This window comes from Neolamprologus brichardi, chromosome 17, assembly GCF_056152115.1.
Source record: "Neolamprologus brichardi isolate AB-2024 chromosome 17, ASM5615211v1, whole genome shotgun sequence".
NCBI lineage: Eukaryota > Metazoa > Chordata > Actinopteri > Cichliformes > Cichlidae > Neolamprologus > Neolamprologus brichardi.
Window position 1 is genome coordinate 34,732,421 of NC_142120.1, and position 24,480 is coordinate 34,756,900.

At 39.9% G+C, this 24,480-nt stretch overlaps 1 protein-coding gene across 1 annotated transcript in view; it reads left to right on the forward strand.

Annotated features, from left to right (window-relative positions):
- Window positions 1–24,480, forward strand: part of camk1da (calcium/calmodulin-dependent protein kinase 1Da) — an 84,371-nt gene that overhangs the window by 18,438 nt on the left and 41,453 nt on the right. Inside the window, exon 2 of the mRNA XM_087830372.1 lies at window positions 22,694–22,825. Coding sequence (XP_087686498.1) covers window positions 22,694–22,825 — 132 coding nt within the window. The remainder of the gene's footprint in view (window positions 1–22,693; window positions 22,826–24,480) is intronic.

Below are 24,480 nucleotides of genomic sequence, written 5' to 3' on the forward strand. Positions count from 1 at the left end.
AAACCACAATATCTTAATTTTTGCAGTTCTAAAATTAGGGCTTCAGTCCAAGTCCACAAACTGTCCATCTTTTATATACAGTTAAGTACTTTTTATTGCTTATTTCTTCCGCAGCTTTCTTTGGTTTACATGTTTAACTTATATAAAGGTAATCTCTACCTGTGAACATAATACACTTGAAACTTTGTGCAGTTTATCCTGGAATGCTCGTATTAGCTGCTCGGAAGCATTTCATAGTAGTTAAAATACATTTATATGGGACTAATTGTAATCAATGGACATTCTGAATTTTGTAGATAGTTTGTTTTTTCTTAACAACTTACTTGCTTCTCAACTCTTATTTCACCATAATAACCTTTCAGAACTTTATATATAGCAATTAGATGGCTCAGATTCGTTATAACATAACAAGATGTACCCAAATAATATTTGGCAGGCATGCAGTAGTGTTGCTGTGGTAACACTTAGCCGTTGCCCATCAGATTGTAAAAGATCGCTGCCATTAATGGAAGCAGCACCGCAGGAGCTTTGCTGCTGGCCAGAACACACTCTATCTTCTGGACAGGTAAATTAGGGCAGACCATAGGTGCACACACACACGCACGCACACACACACACAACACAAGAAAATAACACACAAAAGCACAAACACAGAAGGGGCAGACTCACTCTGATATACATGACTCAGGTCTTGAAAACACACCGTGCCAACAAAATGTCAACATATCACACACACACCAAATTTTAATCCTGTGGAATTTCTGTGGAAAACATAAAACATACCAAAACGAATACGCATACCCACACACACACATATTTAAATATTATTAAATGACTCACATACACATTGTGTTTTGGTAAGCGTTACACTTTACAGTGACACACACATACAGTACACACACACACACACAGTCATCTTCACCTTGGAGGCTTTTTCTGTATTATAGCAGACCTATTTTCACTGAGTCCCACTACTGCACGTAGATAAATGTGTGTGTGTGCATATGTGTGTGTATCTGTGGCTGTTTATCTTGCTCGACTTGGACCAGTTGCATTCATGTCGTCCTTGAGCAGAACACAATGTTGAATCTTGAAGTCTTAAAATGTCTCAAACTTCGAGAGAGAGAGATGTTGTGCAACAGCTGAAGCAAGCACAAGCCTTTATAGGTTTGAGTCCTTTATCTGAAAGCCACTTTGGGCCTGGGCTTACATGTACATTAAATGCAGTCAGCCCTCTTAAACCGACGCGTGCTTCATCATTTAATTAGCAGAAACTTTCTGAAATTAAAAACCCACTGGGATACAAACAGTATCGCAAGTGATGCCCACAGCAGTTCAAAATAATCAAAGAAAATGTTTGGATATTACCCCAATCAGTCTGGGAAAATGTTATTTGTCTCTCACATTAGGCTACGTTCACACTGCAGGCGAAAGAACATCAAATACGATTTCTTTTTATACCCATATCCGATCATGGTATGACAGTGTGAACGGCACAAATCCGATATTTTCAAATCCGATCTGGGTCACTTTCGTATGTGGTGCTGAATCCGATACATATCCGATGTTTCAGAAAGCGACTGCTGTTTGAACGGTCAAGTCGCATTAAATCCGTCTTTTACGTCACCGACACAAGACAGACGCCAATTATCAGCTCCGGAGAAGACATCGTGAACGCTTCCTGGCCATCCGGTGAAACTGCTGGGAAGACAACGTTGGAGAAACATGAACATTTTATTTGTACTGTATAATCTGCAGATTCTGACAGAAATCTGCAGCTATCCTTTGAAGCAGCGCTCCTCTAAAACAGCAATAAGGATCATTATTAGGTTATCTACATTATTATGTAAATAACAAAATAACTTAAAGCAAAATTGGGAAACGTAAAGTCTTTATATTAAGGGCCATCAGTCAAACAATACTGTTTGCTCTGGGTCTAAACAGAGCGCGTTGTGTGTGACATCTTCTTTTGCGCACGCGGCCGCTTTGAGCGTTCACACTAGAGCGTGTTTGCTGTCGCATTTTATTTGTAGTGTGAACGAGCAGACAAAAAAAATCGGATTTGATCAAAAAATCGGAATTGAGCATTAAGACCTGCAGTGTGAACGTAGCCTTAGAGTGCTGTGAATGCAGATCTGTATTCTCAGCATCTCGATGTAAACTAGACCAGAGGGGAGTGTTCAGATGCTTAAATATGTATAAATGAATCAGTGTGTTAACATGCAGTTGAAGCTCCAGTAAGTCCGAATTTGAAAAGTGATCGCCCTTCTCCCACAGCTCTTCCCTGACTCTTCCCACCGGACGAACAACCAATGCAGAAATGTCAAAAGCTTCTCAAAGTGGCTACTTGACTTCCAGTTAAAATCCCTAACTTGACGAATGTTCACAGTTATGGAACTCATCCGCTGGGATACTGGGCTGTGGGATGTGGCCACTTTAATTGACAGGTGCGCCAAAACAGGAAGCAAGGACTGTAAAAAAAATGTTGTTATATTTAAAAACAACACACACACCTTAACTTACTCCAATTCTTTATAACATCAACCATCTTTCTGTAACTCCTACTGTCAATGAATAAAAATTCTCAGTGTAAAGCTGAAGATATAAAAAGAGATGGTGCTAAAAATATTCGACATAAGTTTTAATTTATTAAAACAGCATCATTTGTGTTCAGCTGATAATATTATGGTTTGTTATATTTTTAAGTCACTGTATTGCCTGCTAGCTAGTAATCTGATTTACTGATTAGCTCACAAAACACGCATTTAACTTACTGGGAAAATTGTAATACACTTCTGCTGGTTGTGGAACTGGGCCTACAAATTGAGAATATTGGGTATATACACACAAATATACATACATGCATTATGATCATTATAATTGAAGAACTAAGGATCGTGCTCAGCAAACCTGCTGTCCTATAAAAACAAATGTTTTCTTTCTTCTATGTACAGTCTATCTTGCATATGCATTAAAAAAGATTCTTTACTCAGCATTTGAATTCGGAGTAAAGCAACTACCACATCTTCTTAAGTAGATTTGCACTTTATACTACTTAACACAGCACCACTTAGTCTCGTTGGCTCAGTGTATCATAATCCTGGGGCAGGAATTGTACATGAAAATACACTTAAAGGCGCCATTTTTGTTAACAAATAGGTTAAAGCACTAGGTTAAAATCTGGTTTCTGCACTGACCTTGTTTAATCATTATGGAAACTCTTTTTTTCCATTGTGAATTGGCAATGAAAGTAACGCAAGCTACGTCCCTGCTGTAAAACATCCATTTCTCGGTCATGTCCTCTACACTAAGCATGCTTCTAATCGGCTTTCACATAGACATAATGCCATTCCCCTCTTCCCCCCATGTTTCCTGTCTGTTTGTCAGCGACATCCTCCAATTAAGGCTAAATGAGAGGATTAATACCACTCAGCCTGCCGTTGTTAGCTTCATTTATTACAGAGACTGGAAAGGTACCAAAGGTAACCGATTCAACCTGGCAGCACCTTAAAACCAAACAGATGTCTCCTGCTTCACTCATCGAGCCTGCATCATTCTGGGCTGACATCATTTTTAGGTTGCATCATCCGGGAAGACTTCAGGCCTAATAAAGAGCCGGCATTTCATGCATTTCACTGATGTGACAGTTCATTCCACTGACTGCAACCCGGAGGCCGCCCTGAGCAACCTTCTGCTACCGATTACACTCTTCTTGTTGTGCTCGTGTGTGTGGGTAACTTGGGCGTTTGTGAAGTTAGCAGTGATTTACAATCTGTCGAACAGAGCCAGAATAAAGTTCACGCAGTAACTGTTATGCTGGAACGCAATCATGTTGACACCTGTTCTGCAGCGTGTGACTGTGTCTGGGTGTGACGGCAGTATAGTTTGCGTGCTTGTAAAATAATACGGCAGAGCTGCTCAAGAAGTGAATACATAGTTTATCCAGATTGAAAAGAACAAGTATGAGCATGTGTGTGTTAGTAATGGCAACTGTGCTGCCTATTAGGGGTGGGGGAAAAAATCGATACTGTGTAGTATGGTGATATTTTGTTTGCTAATAATGTATCGATACAGGGACAGCAGAAATCGATATTTTGTTACAAAAAAGGTTTTTGTGCTCTGACTTCAGAGCATGTTGATCCTTTTTCTGAGCAAGAATCCTGACATTCCTTCACTGTCCAAATGTGTTTAACTTGTTTTTGGCAGCAATAAACATGACAGTTTACTTATTTTAATTTAAGACATGTTTTATTTTAATTAAGTTTAAAACTTTTTTATTTAATGTAAAATTATATTTTGTCTTAATTTACTTTCAAATTCTTCAGTTGCTGAAGGGGCTGCATAGTTTTCATAAACTGCATAGTTCAGAATAGCTATAATTGTACCAGATGGTTGATTCAGTTAAGTTGGACTAGACCAGGGGTCGGCAACCTGCGGCTCCAGAGCCGCATGCGGCTCTTTAGTCCTTATACTGCGGCTCCGCGTGGTTTGGGAAAATAAATTAGTATTTAGCTAAAGTGTATTTTATTTGTGTTTAGTTCTTTTTTTTAACTTGTAGTTCTAAATTGGAAGATTATTGTGATATTGAAATATAAAAATAAAATTATATTCTATTATTTTTTCATCGCTCAAAATAAGAGTCACACTCGCGGAAGCCGGTGTACCCGCCGAAACGCCGTGCATTTATCGAGACTTTCAACCCCAGGTAGGCCAATTATGGATCTTCGGATCCACATTATGTCAGCAGCTATTCTCCACCGTGAACTATGTTAAAGACAAACACCGCTCACGCCTGACAGATGAAAGCTTACAGTCCTGCGTAAACTGACTTTGTACAGCCCCGATTAGCAGACGCTGTGCGCAGAGGTTCGGGACCATAAGTCTTATTGTAAACATATCACGGCAGACCGACGATGTTTGCATGAACACGCTTTTCAGCATCTCTTTATTGACCACTTTTCACACACGGTTGCTGTACGCATACAGCCGGCTATAGCTTTTCACCTCACAGCCCGACATACACCACCAACAACACAACAGCACAGATAGCGCAGACGTAAAGGCAGCGAGGCATGATTGCGGGTGTGGCTCAGGTGCGTCCGCCTCCCCTGCAGCGGCGCTGCAGACCACGCCCCGCCGCACGCATTAACCTGGTAAAATACATATTTAGGCAGAATTTTGCAAATATTTTTAATTTTTCAGCAGCATAGTGCTTTTTTACCAATTATTTTTTAAAAGTCAGGTCAAGGCTCCAACAGCCCAAAGGGTGGTGGCTGACAACAGTTTTTGTTTGCTACATGGATCATTTTAGTTCAGGTTGGTGTCTTTCCTTTTGTTATATTTCTTTAAGAGTTCAAAATGTGTTGATTACATAAATAAAATGTAATTTTCTCTGTAGCACTTCATGGATTTCATAAGCAACACAGCTTAGTTGTTCACACAAAGCATAAAGGTAAAAAACAATATATACAATGTTATCTTCATTTTAGATGTCAAAAAGTATTTGCGGCTCCCAGTGTTTTCTTTTGCGTGGAAACCGAGTCCAAATGGCTCTTTGGGTGTAAAAGGTTGCAGACCCCTGGACTAGACTGTAATACAAACCGTTCAGTTTGTCAACAATAAAACTGAAATGAGAGAAAGACTGAGTGTGAGACTTTGATATTAGAGAAAATGAATATTGATAAAGTTTACCTTTATGTACAGAATCTGAATATCGCAAAATATTTTAAAAAATTGCAATAATATCTTATCGTGCGTTAAGTATTGTGATAATAGCGTATCGTGGGATGTATGGTGATTCCCACCTCTACTGCCTATTATTGCTGACATAAAAGGAGCACCTTTAAATATTTACGGTAGGCTTGTTGATATTGATGCCATCATTAAACATCACACAAACGTACGTATCCATTGGTGACAAAGACTGACTTGTTAATGACTGTGTTACATGTCTATAAAACTAGACAGCCAATGAGAAGGCATTATTTCCTTTTTGTAATAACATTTTCATTCATAGTCTCCTTTACTATAAATGCACTTTTTAAGCTTTTTATTCAGGTAAAGCTCACTTTTACACTTCAAAATGCCACAATGTTGTCTGCAGAGGTTCCATTGTTTCATGATACAATGTACACAACGTATAATATGTGCACATATTAGAGACCTGTCCATTTGTTTAGAACTGTTGCGTTAATTAAGAAATCGTTTAGAGCAGCGGTCCCCAACCTTTTTTGCGCCACGGACCGGTTTATGCCCGACAATATTTTCACGGACCGGCCTTTAAGGTGTCGCGGATAAATACAACAAAATAAAACTAGTACCGGTACCGAAAAAAAGAAGATTTATTCATAACACACGTGAAAAGACCAAGGAAAACCAGGTTAACGATAGAAACGATAACAAAATAACGCTGAAAACTGATAAAAACCCTGAAAACCAGACATTTCACACCTGAGCCTCAACTCTCGCGGCCCGGTACCAAACGACTCACAGACCGAGGCCCGGGGGTTGGGGAACGCTGGTTTAGAGCGTAGTTAGATTAGATAACATAAGTCTAGGCGGTGACAGAGAGACTCCTGGGAGAACTAATCCTCCTCTATTAAACTCAAACAAGGTACATTCAGTGAATTGTCAGGCCGTGATGTACACCTGTCTGAACATGGTATCACTAGCCACCCACACACTTAGTAAATCATGTAATCACAATGAACTGTGACTGGAAGAGTGACTTCAGCTTAGGATAAATGAGATATAATAATAGTGTAGCACCTAAACAGTGACGTTTCCTCACAGTGTGTAATAGATCAACTCTAACCCTAAGCATCGTCTGTATATAAAAGATTTAACCATGTTGATAACCCCTGTGGTTTGCCCGTTCTTGGTGTTTTGCTGGAGCCAGAAGTGAACGTGTTTTTTTAGGGTGGAGTTATCAGCTAGCACTTGGTTAGCAAGTAACGTATACGTGGGGCTAAGGGAGCAATTTGAGAAGATTTAGTGTTGTATTCACTGATTGTGGTGCTATCCTCCCACTATTACGAAGAAGCACACACAAAACAGCAGATCTGAGAAAGGGAGGCGGTACAGAGGAGAGGAAGACAGAGACTCTGGGGGATACATTTTCATTTCCAACATGAAGACATAGTACATGTACTGAATATATACCAGCTGGAGCGCTCCTCATCATGACCTCATTTACCCTACTTTAATTAGTGGACATAAGCAGACATCGGCTGCACAGTTAAAATGGTTTAATATCATAATATGTTCTTGTTCTTGGTTCATTTTGAATTGCTGCAAGGAAAACTGCTTTTATATGGTTAAAAATGGATAATGAAACTGGTAGGCTAGACACATTACCAAGCTTATGGTTGTGTGATAAAACAATAAAATACATATCTGGACCAGGGAGTCCATAAATTGCTTCTCAGTCTTATTATTCATCATATACCTCGGTGAGGTAATGCCTGGCAGCAGCTGTTTTCTGTAGCCACCTGTCACTCAAATCAGCCGCACCCTTAATCTCACATAACTTAAGTCCTTAATACAGTTAAATCAGTGATGAGTCATATTGAAATTTTTGGGGTTGTCACGAAAGGGACAACTGAAAATGTCCTTTTCTCTGATGCAGTGAGCATCAAAACTGTTTATTCTACCAGGTTTTAAACATGATGTTCTAAAGAGGGACACCGACACAGCAATATAAAATCAATTGTCTTTTGCTGATAAAAAACAAAAACAGTAAAATGTAGGTCTTATCTTTGTTCTCATATCCCAGTCTATGGACTGGGTTAAAGTTGGGACATTTTTACAAAATGTAAGGTTGTATTAGTATGCACTCAGATACAAATGTTGGTGTGAATTACTTATGCTCCAATATGACCATTAAGGTGTGAATATATATATGTGAACACAGTATGCTTTGTAGTTTTGTATTTATAGTGTGCTGTGCTTTATGTAATTAAACGTTGTCAATCTTGTTTGTGCATTGTGGACAATAATACAACACGCTGTATTGTACTGGATTGATGTCAAACTGTCCCTTTTACATAAATCAATGAATAAAAAAATGCCCATTTTTTATCTTTAGCCCTTTCTGGCGTTGCAATTTTTTCAATATCCTCTCTCTCTGTCTCTCGCTCTCTCGGTCCCTCCATATGTCTCGCGCTCAGCATGCACCGACTGCGAGGCTCTGCTGTTCTGCTAGCAGTGTTTGTGTTGCCGTCACTGCAGTCAGCCTTGCACCTTTTTTTTTTTCCCACATGGACGCTTTTGTGGGCATTTTATTTTTGATTTGCATGTTTTTATCAAAGACTATCAAGTAATTCTGAAATGTTATCTTTAGGAATCATCACATTATAGGCAACAATAAAAACCAAAGCCACGGTCTTACATGTTTACAATATACCAGTAATTGCCGATAGTCCTTGGATCCAACCGTTAACACCACGACACACCCGACACACAACTACGCCCAGCATTATAGGGTTGATATGAAAACATAACAGAAGCTGAACGGAGGACTGTCCCTCTCATCTACTTGTAAACTTGTTCCTTGTAGCGAACATAAACAGGGTATTCCACTTCCACATGTCTTATTGGATTATCTAAAGTCCGCACACTTCCTCGCGCACGAGTCTCAAAGCTGTTTCCATGGTGATTAATGTAAACATAATGGGAGTGTCCTGACATCCCAGTAGTGGTCCAGGCTGTTTCCATGGTAAATCCATGCCTCAGTAGCTGAGTTAGAGAGCGCTTGTTCATTACTGTTTGTCTGTGTCTCTTTCCTGTGCAGTCCTTCCACATTTCCACTAAATTACACACATCTTATACTACTGTGTTGGTCTCTTATCTTCTACAAATTTAATTAATTTAATTAAGTTTTGTATCATGGATGTCATAATCAAACACTGACAGAATCAGCTTGTTAATAATATTCATGGATGTTATTCTGTTCATATTGGGGGTGGGGGGGTCATTAAGCAATAGAAGTTACAATAAAGTACATGTAGAATAGATTAACCGATGAACCGCTGTGAGCACTGACAGCATGTTGCATGGTGATGACTGTGATACTCATCTTCTTTGATCACTGTGCAGGCGTGTAAAGTCTTGCATGTCAGAGGGGGTGACATGGATCTGATTAAAATCTTGGCCCCGTACTGTGTCAGATTATACTCTTTCACATTCTAGATCCGTTTTGTTCAAAGTGTAAATGAAAAGAAAGAGACATGAAAGCAGAGACATATCAGCAGCTCATCTAAGCAGAAACCAGGGGTAAAAAAGCTGTTTCATGTACATGTTTCTGAATGCAATGAGGGAAAGTGATATTATTTTTGCTGTAGTTTGGTGGAAATCTTCATTGTTTTGCAGCAGATAGTTTCATTTCATATCACGTATTCCTTTGTCCAAATCAGCAAACATCAATTTAATTTGTTGGCTCAGCGCTTGTGTTTGTGCCATGCTAGCAGTTTGATACAACTGTATAGACAAAGAGCATCCCAGGGACATATATTTAAACTAAATACAGTTGCTACAGTTCTTTATGCTTTAGGGTCGAGTGATTTTGAGTACATGGCCAACACTCAAGTCTTCAGCTTCATCGAGCTCAGCAGCGTGCACATTTCCTGAGGGCAAGATGATTCAGATAAGTGCTTTTTATGCCTGGTAACCTTACCAGCCGCACATTTTGTAGTTAAAGTACCGCTAGCTTTCAAAACTAAAATGTACCACACCAAGTAGACCTCTTCCAAATGGACCTGGGAGAGTTTTGTGTTGTGCTAAATATTATTGAATTCAGGTGAGTAACGCTGGACTGGGTAGACTGATTCATTTGGTATTATGGCATTTAACAGCAGTTTCTCAGTTAAACTCCCAGCAGTCCAATGAGAGCCACAGGCGGACCGACAATTAGCCAATTAGAAAATGTGTGGATCTACTAATGTTGTGAGTTAATGTTGAGCATTGTTACACTGCGCTCTGCAACAGGGTAGTTTAAACGACTTGTTTGTTTGTTTTTGGCACACTCACGACATGGCTACTACACAGCAAATGGAGAAACACAATGAATATTTTGTATTTCACTTTGCTCCATTCTTAAGACCCAGAGATTCATACAAATAATATAGGAAAGCCGAATTACAACTCAGCAGGAACAGGAATCTCCATTTTGCTGCTCTGGAGATATCAATGATGTCATAAACCAGCTGAACCAGTGAGAAAAACGGGCTAGAGCAAAACTGGCCAGAGAGTGGCAAGACTCCAGACTCCACCCCACAGGGTTAGAGAAGATCTGCTCAACCCATCCTGGCTCAGAGGCTCAGAAAAACACAAAGCAGTGGTGTGCTATGACAACTGATCTGTTTTCATTAGCTGCTTGCTACAGATGCTGAGCTGAAGTAATCTCACAGGGTTCATGTGTTCCTGTGAATGTTGTCCTAATGTTTGTCCTACAGAGTGTTGGATGCATGATCCATCTGTTGGAGGTGGAGTAGAGTGAATTATTCACACCCAAATTGACAGTGGGTTGGATTTACCCTGTCGGGGCAACTTCTTGTATCTAAGGATGGATTTTGGTCTTAATTGCGCAGAAGACTGTACAGGCATTTTCTTTCAGTGCGCTCTCTGTGTCTTGTCTTCATCTTCTTCTGTCAGAGCCACAGTGAGAATACAGACTATAATTGGCACTTAATTGCTGCCGTGGCAACAGTGCTATTTAAGCCTACGTGCTCTGCAACAAAGCCATATAGCGCACACACACAAAACACAGGGAGGAAGACACATGGAAGGAGGTTCCTCAGCTCTCTTTCACTCCGAGTGTTTATGTCTTTAACATATGGTGACTAGTTAGGCTAGAGAAGTTTTGCTGAAAAAGCGTGTGCGTCTGCATGTGTCTGTTGTATTCACCTGACTTGTTTTTCTGCTCCATTTCATTTAGACAACAGTCATAATAAAATCCTCATCTATCACGCCTTACCTCCCGTTGCCATAGTGACTCAGATCAGCAGCCTTCTGCCTGTGGGTCAGAACCCCACACGAGGTCTTCTGATAAATTTGGTGGGATATTGCATGATGAAATGTTTGCACACTGTAATGCTGAAGTTACAGTTCTTTGTCTCGTTTGAATTTAAAACATAAAATAACTGATCAGCTAAGTTATATTGTGTAACTGTTCATGTCCAGTTTTTTTCCCTTTTGTATTGTTTATTGTATTTTTTATGCTCTCCTCCTAATGGCACAACCATATTAAAAATTAAAATATTGTTTCTGTTAGGCCAGAGGAGCAAAGCAGAAAAAATGTGTCCACGTCTTTTGGGAAATTTCTGGTTGAAACTGCTTCAGGCTTCGTGAGGTCTTTTTATTCCATTATTCATGCTGAGCCCTGATAGTCTGAGACAGAAGCTACACCATCACCAGTAAATGACAAATTGAACAGAGGACAACAGCAATATTAAAAAACTAAATAAATGAATAATCATCTGTGATGTAATTCCTTTGTCAATATTGTTGTAAAAAGAGTGACTTTAAATGTTCACATAAACTATCAATAGAAAAAAGTTAAATCTTGAATTCATTTCTGTTAAATTTCAAAACATATTGGGACATAAATTGTAAATGTACTGATTCTTATATAGCACTTTTCTACTCTCCCAGAGTACTCAAAGCGCTGTATACAACATGCCACATTCACCCAATCACACCCATTCTCACAAGCACTGACTCTGAGTGCTTTTCTAACTACATTCAAACACATTCACACTCTGATGGATGCATCGGAGAGCAACTTGGGGTTAGTATCTTGCCCAAGGATACTTGGCATGCAGACTGGAGGAGCCAGGGATCAAACCACCAACCTTCCGATCAGTAGGTGACCTGCTCTACCTCCTGAGCTACAACATATACGTATACAACCTAAAAACAGTTCAATCTGTTCTTAAAGCTATGGATAATATTCTAATGACAGTTTCCACCTAAGATGCTTCCAATTAATTAAATAGACAGTTACATTAGTTTAACATGACAAACTCATGATCAGAAGGAGACATAACTTACTGGAGGGTTATGTCTGGAAGGGCATCTGATGTTGAGAACCCTGTGAAGAAGAAAAGAAAGATAAAAGCAGCTGAAAGATGTTCTGAAATTGTCAAGTAAAGAACTACATTCCACAGTTTAATTCAGTTCTGTTTGATTTTCATAGCACCAAATCACAACAACAGTCAACTCGAGGTGTAAAGTGTAAGTTAAAGACTACAATAATACAGAGAAAAGCCCAGCAATCAGGTGGTCCCCTATGAGCAAGCACTTGGCGACAGTGGGAAGGAAAAACTCCCTTTTAAGAGGAAGAAACCTCCGGCAGAACCAAACTCAGGTTGGGACATCCATCTGGCACCAGCAGTCGAGGATGAGGCCGATACAAAGGAAGTGTCTCACTTTACGCTGACAGACACTTTACTCTTAAACTTTTCAAGCTACTGTAGCAGATATAGCAGCTGTTTAAAAACCAAGTAGTTGGGGCCTTTGTTGTTACATGTTGTTAGGGTGTTGTTAGGCACATCATCGAATTCATCTCTGAGGTGATTTCTCCAGATTCCAGATAAAGACTTTGCTCAGTGTGGAGCCCCCGGCTGCATTCACAGCCAGCATGTTTTTGTCTGAGCTCTGCAGATGCTATCTGAACTAGCTGTGAATGCAACTAAAAGCAACGCCAAGATTCTAAGAAGCAACAGAAAATAACAGAATGAGATTATTTTTGATGCTACAAGCATTGCCAAAATGAACATCCGCCAAATATCTGCTAACCCTGCTGAACGTCTCTACTACTTTCCAGAATAGTTTGACTGTGTCAGAGTTTGACACATAACAAAACCTTACACAGCAGATATATTTGCCGTTAAATAAATTTTATGCTGAAGACTTGCATTTGCATTAAGGCTTCATCGTTTTTTGCTCCTAGGGCTGAAGGGCCGATAAGTTTAGCCTATGGTGAGTCATTACACTACTCCACCTAGAATATTGGTCAGAATTTGCTACACAAAATGAACACGTAATGGGTCTTCACTCAAGTTGTGCTCAAGCTCAAAGTCAAGTAATACCTTATTGCTAATCAATGCAGTTCTGAAACAAAAGGCATTATATTCATTTGGATAGGCAAAGTATCCATGCCTGCTAGATTTATTGACCTGCCAGTCCCTTTGAGTGGTGAGCCAAAATACAGTGATATACAAACTTTCCCTTCCTTTGGATTGAAGTACTTCTGCCTAAATTAATGAAATACGACAAAACAAAGCCAACTGTCACTGTGTCAAACCCAAAGTGAGATCACATCCTGTTATTGCCCCTTCCCCATCCTCTTTCTCCTGGTTCATTGAACCTGCATAAACAGTGACAAAATCGTGAGGTGGAATCCCAGTGAGCCAGCAGTGAATTTTACTTCAGGTGAAATATTTACCTTGAACAGCGAAATGGCTTCTTTCCCAAACTCCACCAGTCCAGACGTCCTATGTGCCAACCACTTTTCATCGACCAGTTTCTCCTATTGTCTAATCTTTTTTATCCACTCTGGGTTTCCGTTGCTTCTTTTTCTCATTTGCATGTCATGAGCTTCCTCTATGTGGTAATCTTTTTTTTTCTTTTTTTTTGAATGGCCACCAAGACAATGAGACACAATTCAAGCAGATTACTTTGTATTCAAACCACATGCAAATAATGGTGCATGCGTTTGTGCTCTGCCGGTGATGACGTTAGTTTCGTGCCGTATAATTGTCCTTGTCCATGCTCTGTCATTATCAGGCCTTCTGTTATGTGTGTGTGTGTATTAGCCAATTCAGAGGCAACCACTTCTGCTTTGATTAAACTGCTAATTATTGATCGGGCAAGCACCGACCTCCAGAGCTGACATTATCCTGCTCTGTGTGTGTCTGTGTGTGTGTGTGTGAGAGAGACACACACACACACACAGAGACAGAGTAAGAGAGTATGAATGAGAGCTTACAGCTTCTTTCCCAGCTGCTTTTTGTTGTAACACTTCCTCTCGTTCAGCTCCACTTGTAATTTCTTGGATAAATGTTTATTGAGCGTGTAGTTTTCATTTTGACAAACAGGACTGCTCATGTTCAGGAGCATTTCGACTTCAGATAGAAGAAGAATAAAATCTGTAAAACTGAGATTGTATTCCAGAGATACAGCATTGATATAATAATGTAAAGAGGGAAGAGAAGCTTTGGAGCAATGAGGACTTCAGTGCAGGCAGAGGAGATATTGTCATGAGAAGAAGGTTGTGTTTTCCCCTAATCTCCGAGGGATGTGTTGACAGTTTTCACAAATGAATTCATTGTCACGAATTATCATTAGTGACATCTTAGATTGACAGAGTTGTTGCAAGTCTGCTGTACCTAACCTTGTTGAGAATCGTGCCAAATAAACCACAAAAAAAGCTGAGCTGTGTTGATCCCATCATTAGCTGTATTTATTTTATCAAATGCGAAGTTTATAACCACAATTCCAAGAAGTTAAAATGGTTTGTGAAATGTAAATAAAAAAGCATCCCAACTTTTTTGGATTTGGTGTTGTAGTTTTTTTTGGCTGGGGGGACAAAAACCCATTGGGTTTTTGAAGCTTTGACTTTTTGATACTTGACCAGACTAGTAAGGATGAGATCTGACTTAAAGCCCACAAACGTCTTGAAACTTGAGACCATAAACTCATCAGTGTGGGGGCAGCTGGGGGCCATTTTATGTATTTTTGGAGCCACAAAAGTCACCCCTACTGGTGATTAGAAAGAATGCAGGTCCAAGGATTGGATTTGCTTTTCAAACTCGGTAGCTACACCCATTTTTATACCCTCTGAGTAAAGAGCAGACAGTTAGTTAGAGCATGGGAAATGTTAAATGACTGAAGTTAGCAAAAACAACCGCCAGTCCCTCTGTGACCTGTAGTGACTCTACAGGGTAACTGAAAAGAATTTGGTTAACTTAGCCTTTTGCTTTGATCATGTCATCCATTTGTTTCACTGTCCCCTCCCTATCTGTGTAAATGTCATATGTTTTCAGTGGAGCTGGGTAGGGATGGGTATTGATAAGATTTTCACGATTCCGATTCCATTTTTCGATTCTGTTTAACGATTCGATTCTTTATCGATTCTCTTATCGATTATTTTTTTTTAAAGGAGAACACTAACGTCAATTAGCTTAGATCTTTGTTTTATATCTTCTCTTTGAACAGGATAGAAATTTAGGAGTAACATGGCCTTACAAACCCAACAGTGAGATCTTAACAGATCCAACCTACGGCTCTTCAATGGGGTGTCACAGGGTCCCCAGGAAAAAAAATTGTGAATATAAAATAAATATTCTTCTGTAGCAATTACACAAGAATATCCAATAATGTCCCTGCCTACAATTAAACACATTCACTTACCGAAAATCGGGGGCATCTGCTGTGGCAAATGGGTGCAAGCCTTTTACCACAAACTTAGTCACTGCTCGGTGACATTCGTCTATCCTGGCCTGAAAGGAGACGCTACCGGTAGACTGTAGCAAGAACTGCCAGCCAGACTCTGTCTGTCTGTCTCATCATGGTCACCTAAATGCACAGTAATGGCAGGTTTTGTAATAAGGCAGATCGCGCTAACATAATATGCACTGTTAGTTGATTATTTACCTGCCGTATTAACGGGAGAGGACGTGCAAACGTTACCGCTGCTGCTGGGTTGAGATTCACGAGTCCGGAGCGGAATTAAAAACACGACATTCATTTAAGGTTATCGCGTGTTTTGTGAGCAAATGCTTTTGCATATTCGTAGTGTTTCCTCCCTTAAATGAAATATCTACTTTGCAAGTATTGCAAGTTGCCCTGTTGTCATCCGTTCTCGTAAAGTATAACCAAACTTTTTAGCGTTTGAGCCGCCATGTTTCCTGCCAGGTAAATGACGCTCCGCAACGTGGTGACGTCATTCGGGGCGACTGGAATCGATAAGGGAATCGTTTGCAAAAATGGCAAACAATTCCAAGGAATTGAAACAGTGGGAACCGGTTCACAACAAGAACCGGTTTTCGATACCCATCCCTAGAGCTGGGTCAGCTCACCTTCCCAGACTGACAAAGCATTACACCCATAAACACACCGGATGATCTGATATCGTCGTGTTGGTGTTGTTCCCAGATCATCATGAAAATGTTGTTCCAGGTTCAACATTGCAAGTGACCAATCACATTATTGTGACGTTATTCTTTTGCGCACCAACCCATTCGTGCATTTATGAAATTCCAATGTTGCAAGGACAATATCAATTCTGCTTAGCGTTTATTAAAGGGTTAGGGTTAGGGTCAGGGTCCGTTGATCGGCGGACAAAGGTGGTTTCTCGCAGCTTAAGTACAGTTTTTTGTTTTGCGCCGGTTTTTCCCGAAGTCGCAAAAGTATGACATCACAACATTCTGATTGGTCACTTGCAATGTTGATCCTGGAACAACCTTTAGTATGATGATCTGGGAACAACACCAACACGAGGATATCAGATCGTGCTAAACACACCAGTACAGCAAACCTTTGCAGTGGACGTGGAAGGATTTCCTCAACAAAACATTGGAAACACAATCTAGGACATCCAATTGGTTCACAAGCTATAATGAGCCAACCATTCTTCTGAACATGCTGAACATTATACCTGCAAAGCAGCTACAATGATGAGCATCACCATTGTCAGCACATTCTCTGTTTCACTCAAACCCCAACCTGGTGTTGCTGGTTCATTGGAATCTGATCAGGTTTCCCTTGTAATAATAGTTTTCTTTCTCTGTGCATTATTGTTTTCATAATAGCTGAGAGAACAGCCTTAAAGAGACTGAAACCCAGACCTAATGTTTGCCAGCGCTGTTTCAGACATTTGAAACCATCGAAATTTTCCAACCCCGCTGCGGGACCTGGAAATAGTGTCCCCAACACCAAAAAGAAAGACACCAGTGGAAATGTGAGATCTGTTTATAGCAGTTTTACTTTTAGCAAAACATGGATGAATGTGACGACTGAACAACTTTAGATCAGTGTATTTTCAGCCTGACATTGACAAACACTGATGGCTCCTGTCAGTTTAAATGAGACACTCTTTCACCTTGTCAGCTTGTCCTAGCAGCCCCCCCCCCACCCACACACACACGCACATCTATCATACACTCTGTGTGTGTGGGTTAAGGTGCACATGTGTGCGCGTGAGACAGACTGTTTCCCTGTTGGATATGTGATCTAGTGGAGAAACATACCCATGCACACACCATTGCTGCCAATACATTTCCCGCTCAGTGCACTGAAGGAAGCAGGGGAGCTCGACTGACACAATTACACAAGTTCCTGAAGGAGGAAATGCAATCATTGTTGCCGCAGGTAACAGCAAACTGGGGACTACCTGCTAGTCAAGCCCTGGGATAAACAGATGTACAAACACAGCCCATCGTGTGAGCTCAGCTGCCAGATGTTAGACAGGTTCCCCTTCCTCCAGTCAACGAACCCCACAGGTCCCTTAGTGTGTGTTTGAATGAATTTAGGGTTGACGAAATGTGAAGTGGACCATGCTGATTTCCTGCTGTTGTTGGTAGTGGTGTGTGTGGAACTGCATGGAGCTACAGTGATGAGGACCATTCTGCCTCCAGTCACATTTTCAGCTCGCTCTTCTGACCTTTCTCCTGCAGTTCAGCTTAATTTTGATTTTGCAAAATAATCATCAAGAACAAATACAGCATGCACATGTGTTTCTGCCTGTAAAAACAAAATGTGATCATTCAACTGTTCACGTTAGTGTAGTAGGTTATCGGTTGCCATGAAAGTATTGATGGGTTATCAGTTTGGTTGATCTAGAAAGTGAGAGGAATAAAGATTTGGCTTTTCTGGCTTAGCTAGAAAAGAGAACAAATTTGCCACGGAGTGATAATAAAATGACTGTATATGAAAGAAGGCCACAGTGTTACCCATTGTTCATGAACTACCATTTTAAAACCTTAAATTTAGGAGTCTTGTTTCTTCAAGCAAGACATGACCAGATTTGGATCACAGAGTAGAAGTTGTTAGCTAGCTAAACAACCATGCTGGATGATTTACTATTATATAAAACGGGATCCTTACTCTTGCCACTGTAGCAACTGCATCAAATGGTTTGCATTCTCAAGAAATATGGCTGGGTTGTGATAAGGTTTATTTTTTATAATAATTTTATTTCATGATCATTTCAGTGTTTAATGTAATAAATACATAAATAAAGTTATAGAACTGTAGACTACAAAACTAAAACAATGAGAAAAGAGCAGTTTTGGGTGGTAGATCTCTGTTTCCATGACATATAAGTGTCCCCTTAATGACACAATCCTCTGATTCATTGTTACTATAAAAATGTTGAATACACAAGCTTTAATGGTTGGTAGCATTAGAAAGATTATCAGTGTGAGAGAAAATTAAAGGCAACAATTATCATAGAATGGGAGCACCTGGCTTGTTTAGCTGTTCTTTAATTCACGATTGTACAATGAAAATCATTTTACAACCTATAGTTTTGATGCGGCGAATGCGCTCTTGTTTATCTGTGATGATGTTTTTGATATTAGCCATTATTGTGGGATAATAACAAAGGAATGTTAAGTGCAGGTTAAGGCTCTTTCTCAAACAAGCCTGGCAGTGTGTGAGAGTGGCCTTAACAGTGTATATATACGTGTCTCTTTGTGGTTTTATGCTGCACTGGATGTTCATTCATGTATAGCTCTCATTAAGGGTTGTGGATGAAAGGCTCTAAGCACTTCTGACTGAATGAAGCAACAATACAAACATCACGGCCTGCTTGTTTTTGTCTGGCTTTGACGTCACCGAAACCCACAATCGCCATTATCAGTGCAAGCAGGTCTCTCTTTTGTTCACATAGTCAACTGAGAATCGGTAGCCAGACAGATTTTTTATCACTGGGGCAACCAGAGGCATGATCAGTTGTTGCAGTAAAATATGTTCGAAGCATGAGATGACAGACAGAAAGGATGAGATAAGGGAGAGAGAGGAGGAGGAAGTACAAGTGAGAAGAAACATGATTCCCACTGAGAGGCACGAGAAAAAACACCAAGCCCCAGCGACTGCAGAAAGATGGTGACAAACCGTTTTTCTCTGCACTCAAGTTTGTGGCTGATGGACAGCTTGTTGAGTGCGCTTCGGGGAGCCCAAGGGATTTCTGTATGTTGCCACAAACATATTGATGCAGAAGGAAGCCCGTTCACAACATCCTCTTGCACTCTCAGTGATGCTTAAAACCCAGAAATACTCAGCAAAATACATATGGATTAAAAACGGGGATGCTGTAATAACGGTTTAATGTCGTTAATGTATGAAAACAAACCCAAGGTGGAAGTAATTTTTTAGCCATTGTAAAGATGAAGAAAAAATGCTTTTATCGTGAAAAGCCTCTTGAAAGGGCTGAGTTTTGATCCATGTAAACTTAAAAGCCCTTTAACATCAGCAAATTTGTGTAAATATTTTGTTCATTAATGCAGCCGTTTACATATTTCGTTTAGAATCCACATATATGTGTATATGTTGTCAATATAAACAATGGAAAGGTCAGAGGTCAAATGTGACATGATATTTTAAGTCTTTATATGGTACTTTCTATACATTGACAATACACACAGGAAGAATCAGAGTTTCTAAGACATGAGTTTTCAATTTTTGACTTATAAATCATTACGTACCTCGAGGACCTTGGTGGTTATTAGGGCTGGGTATCGTCACTGATTTCTAGAATCGATTCAATTCTGATTCACAAGGTCCCGAATTGATTCGATCCACGATTCGATTCGATTTGAATCGAGGAAATTTTGCCTCAGATAGTTAGAAATACTATAATTCTGATCACTTATCAGTACATATCTATAAAAAGAACCCTGACACTTGTGAGACTTTATCAAAGGTGTAAGCATCACAGCAGATTCCTTTGTGTCAGTCTAACTGAGGATAAAATACAGAAAAACATGAAGGCGGTTTTCCTGGTCTGGGTTTCTATAGCAGATGACCTTAAAATATTGTGCCGTCAAAAACGAAGTGAAGCAGAGCAAAGTTACAGAGAATTGATTAGAGACACAGCTAAGCATTTTGCAATTTTGCATAATTAAAAACACAACAAAAAATAAATATAATCAAAGATTCAGTGGCACCTGTTTAACTCACCTGATTCGATTCACTTGTTTAATAGCAGGAGGGGGGCGGGTGGAGGTTTGCCTTCTGTCATGTCAGTGGGGGGATTTCTCTGTGAATTTTACATTCCCGTGGCAGCTTGCTAGGTGCTTGCTGTCATGGTCCTGGGTGTTTCCCAGTGTTTTGTGTTTGAGTTCCTTTTCCTGATTATTGGTTATTCGTGGTTTTCTTCTCTTGATGTTATTTGTTGCTCTGGTTTCTAGTTTAAGTCACCGTCTTCCTTGTGTTCCATGTGTCATATTCTTTCTGTCTGTCTCTGAGTATCAAGTCCACGTCTTTGTGAATTGTCTCTTGTTTCCTGTTTTATTTTGATAGTCCCGGTCCTACATGCTGTGACTCTAGTTTTGCTTCCCTTTGTCTCGTTAGGTATAATTAAGCCCAGCTGTGTCTCCCTCCTGTTTCTCATTCCCTGATTGCGCCTGTGTGTATATAAGCCCTGTGTTTTCTCCTGCTTGTTACTGGTCCGTCTGTGGTTTCTCCATACATCTCGCTGTCCCCTAATGTTTCAGCAGTGTCTGCATCGTGGGTCCTTTATTGAATTCCACACGTCTGCCACCGCAGCCGTGACACTTGCTCAGATTTGGAGTTTAACTTTTCGCTGTAGAAAGAAGTTTAAGTGTACAGTGGACGCCAATGTTTTTGTCACTTTTTAAGGAATCAAACTCAAAGTAATGTCAGCACTTCCAAGCTTTTATCGCTGCATGGCCGTACTCTGTCCCACACTCCATATTAGCCATTGTTGATCAACACACATCTGTTGCTGCCACGGACGTCGCACACTCGTACGTCATTGTCATGAGACACTCTCACAAACAAAATCACGGTTTAGTAATACAGCGCGCTTACGGATAAGTAACAGTAATCTAATTACTTTTTTTGCAGTAGTAATCTCTTACTTTGCTCATTACTTGAAAAAAGATTCAGATTACAGTAAAGCATTACTTGTAACGCGTTACTGCCCATCTCTGATCATATTTACAAACAGAACGAGATCAGTCAGATTGCAACTCCCTAGGTAGGGCAAATGATATGTGATATATTACTCGATAGGGTTTCTTGTAAAAAACAAACAAACTGTAAAACTGTGATTGCTCTCCTGTCCAAGTTTGAGAAAAATACACATTGCGATCTACTCTTTCATTACTTTGTCATGAGTGCTCCTTCCTCAGTGTCAGGGCTAATTAGTAGTTAGGAATAAGTAATGAAGTCATGTTGTAAACTGCAGCAAAATAACTCAATAACAGCTTCTTTTGATACTTTGTCAAGGGCGCGAAAGGCTACACAGGGTCCTTTTTTTCATCAAGGAGGGGCTTTGAGGGGCCTTGCGGGGTTTCCGAGGCTTCATCTTACTTGGCACACGATTTGTTTGGGCAGCATGAAAGCATTAGATGGAACGTCGCAAACAAGCCAATGTTATATAAATTTAGGGCCTTGGATGCAAAGTTTTGCTAAGGCTCGATTTCGGAAGGGTAAAAGAAGTTGTGACTAGGGATCTTGCGCATGCTGATGTGGAATTTAAAGTTCAGATAAATAGCACGGATCATAAAGTGCCTTAAGAGAGCTTATCCTCTTAAATTCAATACAGTTGCGCTTTTAGAAGATTTCATAAAGTTCGGATTTGTGTCAGCTGCAGGTAGTCAGAATGTTGGACAGTAAGAGGAGGTTAGAGATGAGATAAAGACATGCATCCTTATCTCTTCTCTCCCCTTGTTTACTCTAATGCGCCGGTGAAGCTGAGGGCAGATTGACTCAGGAGTCAACACCCGGTTCAGGCAGATTAACTCGCAATAAGCTCATCTTCATTCATCACCCTGCTCGTCTTCGTGACTCACGCACACATGCACAAATGCGCACTTACACACACACACACACACACACACTCGTTCAAGGACTGGAAGATGGATCTGGATTGAATCCTCCAATTGGCTAATTCCAGTTTCATGACTATTACTGAGGATCGTCTGTGTGTATGAAATGAGACACAAAACTTTGAAATTATTTTTCAGTCGCTCTGAGCTAATAAAAAAATAAAATGCCAGTGCTCTCACGTTACACTTGGCAGATCCAATCTCATTGTAATTTTCTGCCTGTTAATTTCAGACTTTACCTGCTGCACATGGAATCTTAAAGGAAAACTAGCTAAATTCACTCATTTTTAAATCTTCTTTGCTTTTTTGTAAAGTACTGTTTTTATTGGATGGACACACAGTTTGCTCATTATTATCTAAAATAAAGCAGACAGAAGATTCCAAAATTGATTTCAAGTGGAAGTGCCAACTGGAGTATATTTTTGATAAACATTAAAACTTTGTCCTCAAATACGTAATCTATGTTTTTTCATGCTTGTCTTTGTAAGAGATACACAAGAAATATTCAGATACATTTTGTCTGACACTGAAATAATTGACCTTTTTTTTCAGTCTTTTATATATATTTAAATGTACAAGTCTGCTCGTGACTCACGTGAGTTTGCATGTGTTCACAGAGGGGCGTTTTCAGAGGTGGTCTTGGCCCAGGAGAAGCTGACCAGCCGTATGTTTGCAGTGAAATGCATCCCTAAGAAGGCTCTGAAGGGGAAGGAGAGCAGCATCGAGAATGAGATTGCCGTGCTGAGGAAGTGAGTGCTGTGACACGAGAACACAAACATAAGTCTACTAATTCCTGGTTACCGGGGCAACTGTGCATCTCTGATGCATCATACCCCATCAAGCCCCCCCCTCTCCCCCCCCAGGTCACGATCCACAGCCTGCCTACCCTAATAAAAACAATATTCAGGACTGAAAATTCTGTCAGTGTAGCAGCTGCAAAACATTAACGTCAAGAGTTAGGCTAAGAACACTGTTTGTTATACGGCGTTTCTTGTTGGTGTTTAAAGTACATGTTAGATTCAACTTGACTCTGTTACACAAAGAGCCGAACAAACACTTTTGTGCTTAAGTAACAGAATTTAGAATTTTGCTTAAAGGTCTGAATGAACAGCAAAGTCATTTAAGTAGCAAGTCTCTGCAATCAGCAGGAACATTGCCTCTGCCCAGATACTTGAGCAGTTATTTTGAAGTCATCAAATCGGTTTAAAATCACTTGAAATCTTTGTTGACTTTGCCCCAAAATAAGGTTTCAGTATTTTTATATATTTTCCCCCCATGCCAGTTATACAAATACACACAAAATGACGTGATAATGACGCTTTCAATCACTGATACAATATTATCACAATACTTCACTCACAAAATGATATTATTGTGAATTTTGCATTATACTTAGTATTGCGGTAACATATATTAAATAAAGTTATTTCTAAAAGACGCCATAAATGTTGACATAAGGCAAAGTCAGTCTGCAATTGAGTGGGGTCAAGTTGCCAATTGCATCCAGTCTGTTTCTGATATTACAGCAATTAATTAAAATAAATTGTTTAAAAACTTATGTGTATGTGTCTGCATGGACAGAAATTTTCATTTTACTATTACCTTGCGCTCAGCAGCCTTCCTGTTCTATCATCATCATCATTTATTTATATAGCACTTTAAAAACACACCTGTTAGACCAAAGTGCTGTAAAATACAAATATAAATATAATAATAGATAGCAGAAACCAGATATAGCAATAAAAGTAATAAAAATGTCAGTTACCCACAGAGTTAAAAGCCAGGGAATAAAAATAGGCTTTTAATAAGGACTTAAAAACTGGCACTGATGAAGCCTGTCTAATATGGAGAGGAAGGTTATTCCAAAGCATCGGCGCTGCAGCAGAGAACGCTCGGTCTCCTCTAAGTTTCAGTCGTGACTTTGGGACTGAAAGCAACAACTGCTCAGCTGACTGAAGGGAATGAATGGGGACTTGGGGCTTCAACAAGTCAGACAAATGAACAGGTGCCAGACCATTTAGAGATTTAAAAACCAATCAAAGGACTTTAAAACGGATCCAGCATTTTGCACTAGTTGCAAGCGTGCCTTGCCCAACCCCTATTAAAAGAGAATTGCAATAATCTAAACGTGAAGTAATAAAGGCATAAATAACACTTTCCAAGTCACTCTTGGAAAGAAAGGGCTTAACCTTCGTTAAACGTCTGAGGTGATAGAATGCTCATTTTACCACCCCGTTTACGTGGTCATCAAAGGTAAGTGCAGAATCAATTTTTACTCCGAGATTTGTGATCGAACTCTTTAGTTGGGAAGTTAAAAGCTGCAAGATCAACATCTGGAGCGAGAAAAAAACGATTTGGGCCAAATAAGATCGCTTCTGTCTTCCGATCATTAAAATTTAAAAAG